At 35.7% G+C, this 16,297-nt stretch overlaps 2 protein-coding genes across 2 annotated transcripts in view; both read right to left on the bottom strand.

The window, feature by feature from the left end:
* LOC101726427 (ankyrin repeat domain-containing protein 16) overlaps positions 1-16,297 on the bottom strand; it is a 65,132-nt gene that overhangs the window by 11,893 nt on the left and 36,942 nt on the right. The window lies entirely within an intron of this gene.
* Positions 8,702-14,015, bottom strand: LOC101719628 (dnaJ homolog subfamily B member 6-like). The gene is given in 1 exon segment (XM_087181317.1): positions 8,702-14,015. A coding segment is annotated over 1 exon segment (723 nt). The 5' UTR covers positions 11,723-14,015; the 3' UTR covers positions 8,702-10,999.

Raw genomic sequence — 16,297 nt, 5'->3', positions numbered from 1 at the left:
GTTTTAGAGTTAGGAATTGTTAAGACCTATTTCATCTCTTTTGTGGTCCAGAGGAAATTTAAAATTTATTTTCCCTTCCCAATCCTCACTGAAGGTACTTTCCAAACATCTGAGTCCAAACAAAAACATCAATTAAATGCTCTACAAATTCAATGCTTAATAAGTCTATTAGACCAGAATAACTGTAAAATCCATATGCATTTTCTTATTTGGAGTCAGTGTAAAGCACTTTTCGTATTAACTTCATGTTTTTTTCTCTGCAACCTAAGTGGGTATTGGCTATAGGGTTTTATATTCATTTTTTTTGGTCAGAATCAAGTTTCAAGTCATAATTAACAGAAAAAATTTAAAGTTTTACTTTTTTTTTTACAGTATAGACCTTTGTTGTTGTTGTTGTTACTACAACAATGGTTCAATAAATAGTAAGCTCAGAAAATAAACACTATGTTGAATCTTAAGGCTTTTTCCTGATAAAGTTAAATATTATCGGATCCTTTGCACATTTTAGGTCAATAAAGTCTGAATCAGCTGTTCCAGATTTCCTTCATCTGTATTTGGAAATATAGCTTTGTAAAATCTGTGTCTTACCTTTTTGACACAATAGATTATGTTTTGTTTTGTTTTTTGTTTTGTTTTTTTTTGGTACCGGGGATCGAACCTGGGACCTTGCGCTTGCAAGGCAGGCACCATATGTTTTGTTTTAATAAAACAAAAAGTGCTTTTATTTTTTGTTTTTCAGGGAAGGGATTAACATTTAATTCTTTTTGTTTACATTTTTTATCACTGTTATCCAATGCCCATTTTACTTTACAAGTAAGCTTATATGTAATGGAATAAGTGTCTGTTATGTAATCTACATGTGACTATTTTATAATCTAGTCCTATCTTTTAAGATCATGCTGAAATTTGCCACTATGGAGATGAATGGTCACTGTTCATCAGTCTTATTTAAACATGTAAATGTTTAAGAAATAAACAAAATAAGGGTTTAGTTTGGATTAGTAAGATTTTAGTGTTTTCCTCCCTAGAAGACATAAATAATGATTTTTGTGTATTTCTTATGGAATGCACTCATAAAAAGGACTTTTAAGAAATTGCAGATGTGAATACATTTCTCAAATAAAATTTAAATTGTAAAATAGTTTTATAATAAATTATTTACATTAATTAATATTTTAATATGGATGGAAGTTGCATAGATTCAAATAAATTAAAATCAATGATAAAAAAGAAGATATACATCTTCTAAATAACCCAGTATTAGTCAATAAAATGAAAGATGTAATTAAAAATCTATCAATAAAGAAAAGGCCAGGTCCTGAGAGATTCACTGGTGAATTCTACAAGAAATTTAGAGAAGCTCTAATCCCACTACTTCTCAAACTCTTTAATGAAATTGAAAGGGAAAGAAACTCCCAAGCTCATTCCTGAAAGCAAGCATTACCCTGATACTAAAACCTGAGAGGGATATAACCAAAAAAAGAGTGCTACAGGTCAGTCTCCCCAATGAATATGGATGCAAAAATCCTTAATCAGATACTGGCAAACAGAATGCAGCAAGTCATCAAGAAGATTATACACCATGACAAAGTAGGATTCATCTCAGGGATGCAGGGATGGCTCAGCATATGCAAATCAATAAATGTAATACACTATATTAACAGAAACAAGAACAAAAACCACATGATCATCTCAATAGACACAGAAAAAGCATTTGACAAAGTACAACATCCATTCATGATTAAAACCCTTCAGAAAATGGAAATATATGGTCTTTATCTCAATCTGATAAAAGCCATCTATGACAAATCAATGGCTAACATCATACTAAATGATCAAAAAATGAAAGCTTTCATTCAAAATCAGGTACAAGGCAATGATGTCCACTATCACCACACCTATTCAATATAGTTCTGGAAACATTAGCCAGAGCAACTAAACAAGAGAAAGAAATGAAAGGAATAAGGATAGCAAAGGAAGAAGTTAAATTATCATCATTTGCTGATGACATGATACTGTACATAAAAGACCCAAAAAATGGTACCAAAAGACTTCTAGATTTAATATCCAAATTCAGTAGCATAGCTGGCTACAAAGTCAACACTCAAAACTCAATATCATTTCTGTACAAAATAACAAACTCACTGCAACCTAAGTGGGTATCCAAAAAATGAAAACATCCAAAAAAAAATGAAAGCATCCAAAAAAATGAAACACTTAGGAATCAATTTAATGAAGGAAGTAAAGGATTTTTACATTGAAAACTACAGTCCTCTGATAAAAAGAGATCAAAGAAGATATCTGAAAATGGAAATATATACTTTGCTCTTCGGTAGGAAGAACCAATATGGTGCAAATGGCCATACTCCCAAAATTGTTATACAGATTTAATGCAATCTCAATGAAAATACCAATAACATACCTCACAGAGTTAGAGAAAACAATCCTAAAATTCATTTGGAACCAGAGGAGACCTAAAAGAGCAAAAGTAATTCTGTGCAACAAAGGCAAGGCAGGGGGCATCATAATCCCTGACTTGAAATTATACTTCAAAGCTACAGCAATAAAAACAGCATGGTACTGACAAACAAACAAAAAACAGACCTGAGGATCGATGGAACAGACTAGAAGATGCAGCAGCAATTCCACCTTATCTTTGACAAAGTGGCTTGGGCCAGGGATTTAGCTCAGTGGTTCCACCGCTTCCCTTGCAAGCGCAAGGACCCGAGTTCGATCCCTGGTACCAAAAAAAACAAAAACAAAAACAAAAAAAGACAAAGTGGCCAACACCTTCACTGCAAGAAAAATAGCCTCTTCAATAAATGATGCTAGGAAAACTGGCTTTTCCACATGCCAAAGAGTAAACCTAGGCCCTCATCTCTCACCATGCAAACTAAAATCAAAATGGATCAAAGATCTGAATATTAAAACAGAAACATTAAATCTGCTGGAAGGTAGAAATCTTGAAAACATAGGTGCAGGCAAAGACTTTATGAACAAAACCCCAATCACACAGGAAATATCACAAAGAAGAAACAACTAGGATCTCATTAAAAGGCTTTTTCACAGCAAAAGAAACCACCAATAGAGTGAAGAGACAACCAACAGAATGGAAAAAATATTTACCAGCTACTCCTTAAAAGACTAATATCTAGAATATATAAAGAACTCAAAAAATCAGACCCCCCCCCAAATTTAAAGACCCAATCCAAAAATGGGCATCTGAAGTGAACAGACATTTCTCAGATGAAGAAGTAGAAACAGTAAATAAATATACAAAAAAATGTTCAACATCACTGGTCATTTGAGAGTTGCAAATTAAAACAACACTGAAATTCCATCTCCAGAAAGACTAGCTATCATCAAGAAATCGATCAATAGCAAATGCTGGTGGGGCTGTGAGGCAAAAGGAACCCTTCTCCTCTGAACTGTATTTTTTTTTTCTTTTTTTGGAACCAGTGATTGAACTCAGGTCCTTGTGCTTGCAGGGCAGGCAGTGGAACCACTGAGATAAATCTCTGCCCCCCCCCTTCTCCTCTGTTAATGGGAGTTTAGACTGGTGCAATCACTGTAGAAATCAGTATGGAGATTCCTCAAAAAACTAAAACTAGGGATTCCATTTGATCCAGATATTCCTCTTCTTGGTATCTTCCCAAAAGAATTTAAAGTATCATACCACAGTGATATATGCACACCCATATTTATAGCAGCACAATTTGTAGTAGCTAAATCTTGAAAACAGCCCAAATGCCCATCAACTGATGAATGGATAAAGATGATATGGTTCTCTTTTTTAAAAAAATAAAATGTAGTACTACTCTGTCATAAAGAAGGACAAACTTGAGACATTTCTGGGTAAATGGATGCACTTTGAGACCATACTGTTAAGTGAAATAAACCAGACACACATGTTCAAATATTGCATGGCTTCTCTTGTGTGAGAAACCAAAAGTGTAAATACGGACAAAAATGTTTAATAGATATTGTGAAATAGGAAGAAAATATTCAAATGGGAAGGGGAACTAAGGAGGGGAGAGGGGGAAAAGAAAGAAGGAAAAAGGATGAAATATAGAAAGAAAATAAAAACAAAACTTTTGTAAATAAGGAGGGGAAGAAGGGTTGAAGGGAGGCGAAGGAAAGGGGCAAAAAAGAAGAATCAAGACATATCACATACAGGTACAAATATGATGAATGTTATCATTATATATACCTAAAATGTACCAATAAAATTAATTTAGAAAAAAAGAAGTTATGTACTAAAGAACAGATCACCAAAAGTATATGACACAAAAACTGACAGAAATGAAAGGAGAAATAGATAATTGAAAATAGCTAGGAACCATATTATCCCATGTTCGGTCATAGAGCAAACAACGAAATGGAAAATCAGCAAGAAAATGGAAGGCTTAACATTATCAACCACTTAGATCTGACAGAAACTTAGAGATCTATCTATGCAAAACAGCGGAATACACATTCTTCTCATAAGCATATGAAATATTCTTCAGGAGAGACTTTATGCTATCTTATAAAAAAGCTTTAAAAAATTGAAAGGAATTTAAATCACAAAGTATTTTCTCCAACCACAGTGAAATAAAACCAAAAACAGTAACAGAAGGAAATTTGGGAAATACACAAATATGCAGAAATTAAACAACACATGCCTAAGTAAGCAATGGGCCAAAGAAGAAATACAAGGCAAATTAGAAAAATAGAAAGAAGAAAAGCAAAAAGACAGCATTTTGAAATTTATGGGACGTGTGGAGAGGAGTTTATAGTTGTAATTATCTATATTAGAAAAGAAGAGATATCTCTAATACATAACCTGACATTTCACTTTAACAAACTAGAAAAATAAGAGCAGTCTAAACATGAATCAAGCACGAGGACAGAAATAATATGATTAAAATGTAAACAGAGTACAGAAAACTAATAGAAAAAAAATTAGCAAAACCAATGGTTGGTTCTCTGAAAAGATTAACAAAATTGACTTTTAGCTAGACTGACAAAAAAAAGGTTTTTAAAAAGATTTTTTAGATTTAAGGTACAACTCTCAGAAGTTATAGAGGGAATATCATTACCAGATTCACTGAAAGCAGAGGGATTATGAAAGAATCCTATGAACAATTCATGGCAACAGACTGGCTAACCTGGATGAAATAGACAAGTTTCTAAAGAGATATAGATTACCAAAACTAACTCAAGAAGAAATAGAAGCTGGGTGTGTTGTTGCACACTTATGACCACAGCACTGTGAGAGGCGGAGGCAGGAGGATTGCAAATTCAAATCTAGGCTGGACAATTTAGCTATGTAATGTGAACCTATCTGAAAAAATTTTTGTTTTTAAAGGCTGGGGATGTAGTTTAGTGCAAAAGTCCTGAGTTCAATTCCCAGAAGTAGGAAAGGAAGGAAGGAAGGAAGGAAGTAGGGAGGGAGGGAAGGAAGAAAGGAAGGAAGGAAGGAAGGAAGGGAAGGAGAAAGAAAGAAAAAATAAAAAAGAAAGAAAAAGGGAGAGAGAAAGGAAATCTGAATAAACTTACAGTAAGGTGGAGATTAACATAGTAATTCAAAACTTCACACAAAGAAAACCCCTGGCTCAGATGGCTTCACTGGTTAATTGTATCAAAGGTTCAAAGAATTGTTAACATCAGTGGTTCACAAACTCTTTCAGAAAAGTAGAAGATGAGGTGATAACTCCAAAATAATCCTGAGTCTATTACTATCCTGATACCAAAATTATCAAATGTAACAAGAAAACTACAGACTAACATTTTGTATGAATGTAGATGCAAAACATCCTTGAAAAAGAAAAATAACAGCAAAATGAAACCAGTGACATATAAAAAGTTATAAAATGAAATACTATGAACAAATGCCATTCATTCCAGGATTGTCAGGGTGTTTTAACATTTGAAATCAACCTCTATAATATAGTACACAAACTCCATGCTCATCACAAAAGATACAAAAATGTATTTGACAAAAATCTTCTTATGATTTAAAAAACCAGCAGAAGGGAGGTTCCTCAGACTAATAGAGATATTAATGCTAGACTTAATGGTGAAACACTGAATGTTTTCTCCCTAAGATCAAGAACAAGACAGGATGTCTACAAGAAATGAGTAGGCAATTGCTGGCCATATAAGAAATGCAAATGAGCTGGGTGTAGTGGCTCACATTTATAATCCCAGCACTCAGGAAGTTGAGGCAGGAGAGTTGTAGTGAGTTCAAAGCCGGCCTGGGCTATATAGTGAGTTCAAGACCAGCCTACATAGTGCCAACTACACAGTGAGGCCCTGTCTCAAAACAAATTAGAACAAAACAAAACAAAACAGATCCAAACAGAAATGTGAATTAAAACAACATTAAGATTCCATTTCACTCCAGAAAGAATGGATATTTTCAAGAGATCAAATAATAACAAATGCTGAAGAGGCTGTGAGGGAAAAGAAACATTTCTCCATTGTTGGTGAGAATATAAATTGGCACAACCATATGGAAGTCAGTATAGAGATTTCTCAAAAAACTAAAAATAGAAATCCCATCTGTCCCAGTTATTCTCCTTTTAATTATTTTCCTGAAAGAGTTGAAGACATCATATTACAGGGATACATGAATACCCATGTGTCTTAGTTACTTTTCTCACTGCTAAGACAAAATACCCCACACCCATAAATTAAAGGTTTATTTTGAACTCACAGTTTATAGGGGTTTCAGTCCATAGTTGACTGGCTCCAAGGCAGGGTGGCATGGCAAAAGGCATGACAGAAGAGAAACAGTCGATTATGGCGCAGGCAGAAGGCAGCAAGCAACAAGCATCTCTTTCCCTTTTATACATCCAGGCCTTTTGGATGATGCTACCATACTCCCATTACCCACACCCAGAACTTTGATAAACTAATCAATGGACTAATCCAGTACCACAGACCCTTAATCCCAGTATCACACCCTGAATCCACATTCACACACCTTTGATTCAGCCTCCTCGGAAAAGCTCCACCCATAAGCACATGAGGCTTCAAAGGGACATTTAGATACAAGCCCTGACACCATGTTTATAGCAGCACAATTCATAATAATAAATAGCTAAATCTTGGAAGTAGCTTATATGTCCATCAGCAGAGGAATGAATAAAGAAAATGTGGTATCTACACACAGTGGGGTACTACTCTGCCATAAAGAAGGATAAACTTTAGTCATTTGTAGAAAAATGCATACATCCTGAGACCATCATGCCATGTGAAGGAAATCAGGCACACAAGCTTAAAGTATCACATGGTTTCTCTTTATGAGATACCCATTAAATAAATAAAGTGCAAAATAAAAGACAGATGAAAAAGAGAGAGAAAAATTATTGTAATCCAGCATGGCCAATATATGTAAAAGTGTACCTTGATTTAGTATAACTGTTTTATGTATTTTATATGTTTTTTGGTCTGCTAGTCTGGCTGTTAATCTGTCTTTATGATAATTAACTTGATAAAGATTTAAACATAAATAAATCTGATACTGGCAAAAAAAAAAAAGAGAGGGGGGAGAGGGGGGATTAGGCAAGAAAATGGATCCAGATGCATCCATATTGGACAGGAAGAAGTAATTTTAATTTCTGTATTTGTAAACAATACAATATATATTGACATACACACACAAACACACATACTCGGAACTAAGGAACTAAGAAATGAGTTCAACACAGTTGCAGTATGAGATCAATATATAAAAATCATTTATCAATTGTATTTCTATACTTGGACTGAATGATCCAAAATAAATTTAAGAAAGGAATGTAATTTATAATAGCATGAAAAATATAATACTTAGCAGTGAATTTAACAAAAGCTGTTGAGGATGTGTACTGTATTCTGAAAACTACAAAACATTTTGAAATACATTAGAATTGATGCAAATAAATGGCAAGTCATTTCATGTTTACAGACAAGAAGATTTAATAGTTAAGAAGGCAATACTTCTCAAACTGATCTACAGTTTTAATGGATTCTCTATGAAAATTTCAAGTGTTTGTTTTCAGAATTTAAAACCTAATTTTAAAATTCATGTTAATACAAAGGCTTCAGAATAGCCAAAACAGTCTTATAAGAGAAAGACAAAGTAAAAGACTCATTTCTTGGTATCAAAATTTACTACAAACAAGGCTGGGGATGTAGCTCAGCGGCGCCATTTCTGCCTGGCAAGGGCAAGATCCTGAGTTCAATTCCCGAAACTGGATAAAAAAGAAAAGAAAAAAAACTAGCATAATTTACTACAAAGTATAGTAATCAAAGCATGGTGCAGGCATGGGGATAGAAACAGAAAGCAATGGAATAGAATTAGGATTACAGAAATAAACTCTTGGATTTATGGTTAAATAATTTTTCACAAGGATAGAAAGACAAGTAATTTGGAAATAACATTGGTCTTTTCAAATCAATGTTATTGGAACAATTGGATAAATACATGAAAAAAGAATGAATTTGAAACTCTACCTCACACCATATACAGAAATTAACTCAAAATGAAATTTAACTCTAGAAATTAACTCTAAATATAAATATGAATGTTAAAAACTCTTAGAAAAAAACATAGAAGTAAATCTTCACAGCATTGCATTAGGTAATATTTTATTAGATTTAATAAAACTACTAATGACAAAAGAAGGCAGGAAAGGAGGAGAAAAACACTAAGAACAAAGGAAACAAATAGAAAAAAAAGTAAACCCAACTATATCACTAAATGTGTTGAATATATATGTACTAAATACATTACTTAAAAGATGAAGACTGTCAAGCCCAAGTATGTGCTAATTAAAGGAAGCATTCTTCAAATATAAAAATTTAGATAGGCTTAAGGCAAAAGTTTTGAAAATATATATCTGAAAACACTAGGCTTAAGAGAGCTGAAATGGTTACATTTGTGTTGAATAATGTAGACGATTCAGCAAAAAAAAATTACTACAGATAAAGAGGGACATTTAACAATGTTCAAAGTGTTCATATCAAAAAGATACAGTCTTAGCCATGCATACATTTATTAAGAGAGCTTCAATAAGCATAGGACAAAATCTGACAACTGCACAAGAATAAACAAATCCGCATTAATATCTGCAAATTGGAGGGGCATGGTGGTGCACGCCTGTAATCCCAGCCCTGAGGCAGGGACTATACCAGTTGAGGCAGGAGGATTACTACAAGTTCAAAGCCAGCCTGGGCTACATAGTGAGTTCAAGGCTGACCTGAACTACATAATGAGACCCTGTCTCAAAAAAAAGAAAATTCTGTAAATTGACCTTTCTTCCTCAGGAACTTATGAAGTAGACAGAAAATCAGCAAGATATAGAAAATTTAAACATTGTCAAATAATTTGACCTCACTGAAGTTTATATGAACTTTATCATCAATGACTGACAAACAATATATTCTATTACTGTGTACACAAAATGTTTGATAAACTAGATTATATGCTGCATCATAATATAAACATTAACAAATTTTAAAGGATTTAAATAGAGTATGTTTTGTGTACATTTTATATTAAATTAGAAATCAATAGCAAACTATTTGGAAAATTTCCAAATACAATAAAACCTTGGATTGCAAGTACATTTTTTTTTCCCTCGGTAACAGGGATTGAACTCAGGACTTTGTGCTTGCCAGGCAGGCATGAGGCCGCTGAGCTAAGTCCCCAGCCCCCAAGAAGTAACTTGTTATGCAAGTGTTCTGCAAGACAAGCAAACATATCTAATAATTTTAACTTGATAAATGAGTCTTGCAATATGAGTAGCATATGACCCCAAATGACATGTGGTCACAACTGAGCCATTGGCCTCTATCTCTCTGCCTCTCTCTCTCTCTGTGTCTCCTTGTCACTGTGGGATTGTGGATGATCTTTTCCCAAAAGCAAGAGGTTATGGAGGAGATTTTGGCTGCAGAGCAGGAGGAGAAAAAGGCAGAGGAATCCCTCACTTCAAATGAGATAAAGAAGATGTGTAAAATGTGGAAAACAGTGCAAAATTTTGAACAAAAGCACCACCCAAATAAAGCTGTAGCAGTGCTAATGATGAATCTGTTTAACACTGCAATGTGACATCCTGTGAAATCCTCAAAAGGATGCAAAACCAAGTGTCATTGGATAGGTTCCTTGTTAAAGTTAAATGAAAAGAAAAAGATTTCATTGAGCCAATAGAATACAGTGATTCCAGTAGTGATAGTGAAAGTCTTCCTGCACAGTAACTTTTCTTTCTCTTGTCTCCTTCACACCAACCACAAAGGTATTCAAAGGTAAAGTGCAGGTTAATTTTTCTTTATATTTTGTATTTTATTTATTTATTTATTTATTTATTTATTAAGAATGCACCAACACATTCACATTTATTTTCTTCTTTTTTTTTAAGCAAATGACAAAGACCCAATTTACCAGCTTTTATACACCTAAGCTTAACATTACACATTTAAAGATTGTCAAAACTTTACTAAGTTGCTAGCATCCATGCACAACTAGAAAACATCCTTAAATTTGTAATGAACCAGAATGTTATTATCATTAATGCATTAATATCTTTAATTACTAAATACTGAAAAAAATGTAAATTATTTCTGTGGAGGACTCATCCTGGCAAAGTTAGCTTCACAGCAGGCGGACACTACTTGGCTCACATTTCAAACACAATGGAAAGCAGATCCATGCTGGTGTTAAGAGTACAATCTTGTCCTAGCGCTACTCAAGAGTCAAGGCTTACCCTGGATCACGTTTAATAAAAAAGCAAAGTGCATACAGAGATTACAACAATTTTAAAGACAAAAAATGGTCCTACTGTGTGGTCCCAACAATAAACTCAAAAGTCTATGACAAAGAGGGGCTCCGATGAGCTGTTTATAAATACTTTAGATTAGGTACAGTTATACTGAAAGTTGAGTTTGTTTGAAATCTTCAAAAAAATGTTCCTGTTAATCCTCAAATGGTGCTTGTTATAGTTTAACATTTCTGTGAAATGCATGTGTTGAATTACTTGTTATCCAAGCGTAGCAGCTGCTCCTTACCATTTATCGTTAAGGACTTTAACTGTCCATCTTCTTCAACTTCTACTCTTTCTTGACCATTCTCGACAATTCTCTTTGTGATGATTTTTCTACCATTAACAATTTTAGTAGAAGTTGATATAGATTTGAAGTTACCCATCCCACTGCTGCCAAATGATGTGGATGAAAATGAAGTGAGGCCACCATGACCTAGGGAGCCAAATGAAGTAAATCCTGTATCAAATGAAGAAAATCCACCTCCAAAGGATGGAAATCCACTGAAGGCAGAGAAAAAGGAGCCCGCACCACGGCTTCTGCTTCCTCGGGGACCCCTTCGGTTTCCAAAAAAGTCTTCAAATAGGTCTTCGAAGAAGTCGAATGAAAATGGGTCCCTTCCACCAAAAAGTTCCCTGAAGACATCATCTGGGTTCCGGAATGTGAAACCAAACTCAAATGGACTGTCAAAGTGACTTCCACCTCCTCCACCACCATTTAATCCTTTGCCGTATTTGTCATAAATGTCCCGTTTCTTAGCATCTGATAACACCTCATACGCCTCAGCCACTTGTTTGAATTTTCGCTCTGCTTCTTCTTTATCCTCAGGATTTTTATCTGGATGCCACTTTAGTGCCAGTTTCTGGTATGCTTTCTTGATGTCCTAGGGGGAGGCATGTCTCTGCACGCCTAGAACTTCATAGTAATCCACCATGTTTCAACAGTTTCCCGGCACAAGTCTGAGGACACAGACGACCGGCGGTGCAAAGAAGAGAGGTGTGTGGCCCGTCCCCTCACGGCTCTGGCACGTTGACCTGGTAGTGGTGGCCTGTATTTTATTACTTTGTATTATATTACAGTTTTGTAATCATTTTGATATTAATATTTTTGGGTTGTGGAACAAATCATCTGAGTTTCCATTATTTCTTATGGGGAAATGCACTTTGATATACAATTGCTTTGCATTACAAGCATGTTTCTTGAAAAACTTATGCTCACAAATCAAGGTTTTACTGTACAGTAAGTCCTCAATTTATAAACATTCAAGTTGTGAACTTTCACAGGTGTGCTGTATAAGATTCATTTTGTCAGCTTATGAACAATTCTCCTGGAACAGAACTCATACTTAATTTGGGAAGTTACTGTATTTGGAAATAAAACCATGTACATCTAAATAAGCTGTGAGTTGATGAACAGGTTGCAGAGACTTTAGAAAATATTTGGTACTGAAAGAAAATGGAATCATAACATGTTAAATTTATTTTATGCTGCCTGTTATGCCTGGATCTTAAATGTTCCCTTAAAGCTCACATGTTCAAGACTTGGTTTCCAGCCTAGGTGACTGGATCATGAGGGCTCTGACCTCATGAATAAATTAATCCATTTATGGATTCCTAGGTCAATGGGCTGTTGGGAGGTGATGAAAATTACAGGAGGTGGGGCCTTGTTGGAGGAAGTAGACCATGGGTGGTGTGCCCTTGAAGAATGTATTTTGTTCCTGCCTTTCCTCTCCATTCTCTTCTCTCTGCCCTCTTCACTTTCCTTCCTTACTGCCATGAGCTGAGCAGTTTTCCTTCACCAAGTCCTTCCACACACAGCTTTGTCAATAGGGCTAAAAATAGCAACTGGGATATGTGACTATGGACTGACATTTCTGAAACCAGAAATTAAATTAAATTAAATCTTTCCTCTTTTAAATTGATTTTCTCAGGTGCTTTATCACAGTGATGCAAAACTAATCCAGTTAAAACAGTGATTAGAAGGGAAATTCATAGCTTTATCCATTTAATCTACATTTCTTTAAGATGGCTAAGTAACAGAAGAAGCCAGTGTCCTTTGCCATGGAGCTACATACACACGTGGCTGAGGACTTTGAGAAGCTAAAACTAGAGATCCAGTGTGAGCTAGTTAATGCTTATATTAGAAAATACATATGTTTAAAGTGAGGAATATATTGCATCAAAAACCCAAGGAAACCTAGTTAGGATCATGGTCCTTTCTTAGTGAGTGGAGCGGTCAGTCACTTTCCTAGAGGGGGGGTATCATGACATGCCTCAGGTAACTAGAAATTTCTCTGAGGTGAATGGTATCTGAATTGTTGTGGCATTTATCCCCACTTCTAACATACATCTTCTCAATCATCAGATCCAATCAACGTAATGCCATTAAAATAATGAACTAGAGTGATGAACGGTTGAGTGGAACAGCAGTCAAGATTCCCAGAGGCTAAATTATGACATAGGTTAGAATGTTGATTAAGTTCTGAGGTAAGACAGTGAAGGTGAATTGCTGCCCCTACCTGCTGAAAGCAAACTATTTCTCTTAATAAATGAAGACAGAGAAAGCACTCATCATATCAGTAGCTGAACACCAGCAATGAAAACATTTCTGAAACAGAAGTGGCAACTGGAATTACCCCTGGTGAAGTTTATGATAAACCAACTGGCTTTCTCCAAGATCCATCTGTCTTCTCTCCATGGATCAAACATGTGAACCCAGTAGAGATGTCAGAGCAATCTCTGTCTTCCATCTTTCATGTGCTTTGTAGTGGCACTAATCTCTGCAATCCCTCCAAGAATGAGAGAATGCTTTTTCCTATTTTAGCAGATAGAGGTCTCAGTGGCTTCTGCTGAGCATTTCCTACCTCATGGCCTTCCCTCTATGCTTTATGGAATCAATGTAGGGACTCTGCCAGTTACTAGTATGCCTATTGAAATTATGAATTCTGGAATTGTAGAAATAACTACAGGATTCAGGGACCTACAGAGTCTGTGACATGGATCTGAGTCAAATTCCATGGTTCATTTTCTCCATCAGCCTGTGTTCTGACTGATAGACCTTCTAGCTCTCTAGAAATTAGTGTTAGTTTGGATCCAGAGACTGCTCTTTTTTTTTCTATATCCTTTTATTGGTACATTTTAGGTGTACAATATAATGACATTCATCATTGGAGATATGCACCTTTACATAATCTCTTGGTTCTTAGTTTTCCTCCCTTCCCCTGCCCTCCCTTGAACCCCTCCATCCCTCCCTATTTACAAAGACTTTTTTTCCACTTTTTCATTTTCTCATATTAATTCCATTCCCTTCTTTCCTTTCTCCTACCCCTCCCACTTCCCCTTCCCCTTTCCCTTCTTTCTTCCTATTTCACATTATCTATTATACCTTTTAGTCCTTATTTACACTTTCAGTTTCTTAAACTAGAGAAACTATTCGGTATTTACATGTGTCCTGTTTATTTCCCTTAAGAGTATCACAGAGACTGCTAGTTCTTAAATAGTTTGATTATTTCTCTCCTTAATGTACAAACTTATGGCCAAATAGCCACAAGATTCTTGGGAAATTTGGAGGGAGGTTGCAGTATAAACTCTGTGTGTTAGTCCTTCCTCAAGTGGACATGGCTTCCCTTAATTCAAGGAACTCTGGGTGTGTGAACTGGCTCAAATCTGTGAATTGGTTGAGAGTAAGACTTCAGTTGGCTGCTTGTGGATTTCAGATTAGGTACCCCATCATCTGTTATTTAGGGCCAAAACTCTGAGGACAGACCATTTTAATTACTGTACTAGTTTTGCTGCCCAAGATGGTAACTAGTCCTATGTCATCTTTGGCAGTTAAGTGCCACCAATTGGCCCCTGTAATCATGGTATTCTATCATTCCCAATGAATTGAGGGAGCCCAGCTTAATTCAGTGAGCTAAGAGCAGGATTTCCCTTTGCCATTATTAGCATAGAGACAACAGCCACCACATAGTTTTTCAAGGATTATGGGTTCCCCCATACATGGGCTTCACACAGTGAAAGGATGTTTTTTGAACCCTTCTGAGTCAAAGTCAGAGGGTGGCAGGTAAGTTTGAGATAATAAATCCACTCTAGCATTTGAACCTCTCGAATCCTAGAATAACATTCACCAAGGTATACCAAGGAAGCCCTGGCATTTCAACTGTAAAATTATGCCTATGCCTTGGAACTGGCACATTGAATTTGGAATCTCTGTACAGGAAACTCAATAAACACTTGGCTTTTCCAATGTTATTGTCCTTGAACTCTCGTCTACTGCCCCTTTGATTCATTCCCATATATGTTCTTCAGATTTCTGCCTAGGTAAATTAGCAAAAGGCTGTTAATTCTTTTAGCATATGTTATACCTCCTTATTCCTCAAATGTTTTTGTAATTGGTAGGTCTTGTCTGGGTATAGATCTAGAAGCAGTAAGAAACAGTAGGAGTAGGTCCTACTACCTTATAAGGACATTATAGGTTCTTTAGATAAGATAAACCATCTCAGTAAGCACAGGATGAATTCTTACTATTGCAGAGAAGGCTTGGCAGAATTTAGAGGTATAGGGTCTCCAGCTTTGTTGGAATCTACCCATCTGCTCTTATTGCGTTTTCAGTTTACTCCCTTTCAATTAATGTCTTAACTTTGCCATAAGAGACTATGCAAGATGAAGAGTACTATCTGCATTGTTTTAGTCACCTGTAAAATTATACTTTATGTTTAGTTTTCAGAAATTTTGATTCTATGGCTACAAGGAATAAGAATTTCTTTTATGGTAGTTATTTATATCAGATTTATGATCCCTTGCCTGAGTTTTGCGCTGGATAAAACCCTAAGCATATAATTTTTTCCCTTAAATCCTCCCATACATTTGGAAGTAACCATACAATACACTTCATTATAACCTCTATTTTCACTAAACTTTGCTATGGCAGCACCTACTTGGTCACCCCAAGCCTTGACTTCTTTTTGGTGTCTACAAATGCTAATTTTAGTAATTGCTTTGCCACTGCATTATCACACTACAGGTGTTCCCCTTATTACCAGCAACAGTGCCTTTAATGCCTTAAATCTAATAAGATTGGGGCTAGTTATGCCAGCCAAGGGGGATTTGGCCTACTGTAGTCCACATCTCTCACTGCTTGCTGTGGTTTGGATCGTAAGTATCTTCCAAAGGTCCATGTGTTAAAGGTTTGCTTTCCAGGATGGTGCTACTGGGATGTGGTGAAGACTCTAAGGGGTGGGGTCTGGTGGGAAACTTTAGGCCATAGGGCATGGTCTTGAGGGGATGGTGTACCCCAATCTCCTCTCTCTTTCTTTTGCTTTCTGGACACAAGGTGAATGGTTTTGCTCTATCAAATACTCTCACTGTGTTATGCTTCTTTGCAACAGGCCCAAAAGCAAAATATATATGGGTTCTTAGTGGGGAAATACACCCTGAATATTGAATGAAAGGAAAATATTTTCAGGGAATATATACAAAATTTGAAATGAGCTGGGGTGTATAGCTCAGTA

Source organism: Heterocephalus glaber, unplaced genomic scaffold (assembly GCF_053883595.1).
Source record: "Heterocephalus glaber isolate CG9 unplaced genomic scaffold, H.glaber_assembly_v1.0 deba00001472, whole genome shotgun sequence".
Lineage (NCBI taxonomy): Eukaryota > Metazoa > Chordata > Mammalia > Rodentia > Bathyergidae > Heterocephalus > Heterocephalus glaber.
This window is presented reverse-complemented; position numbering and strand designations above follow the sequence as displayed.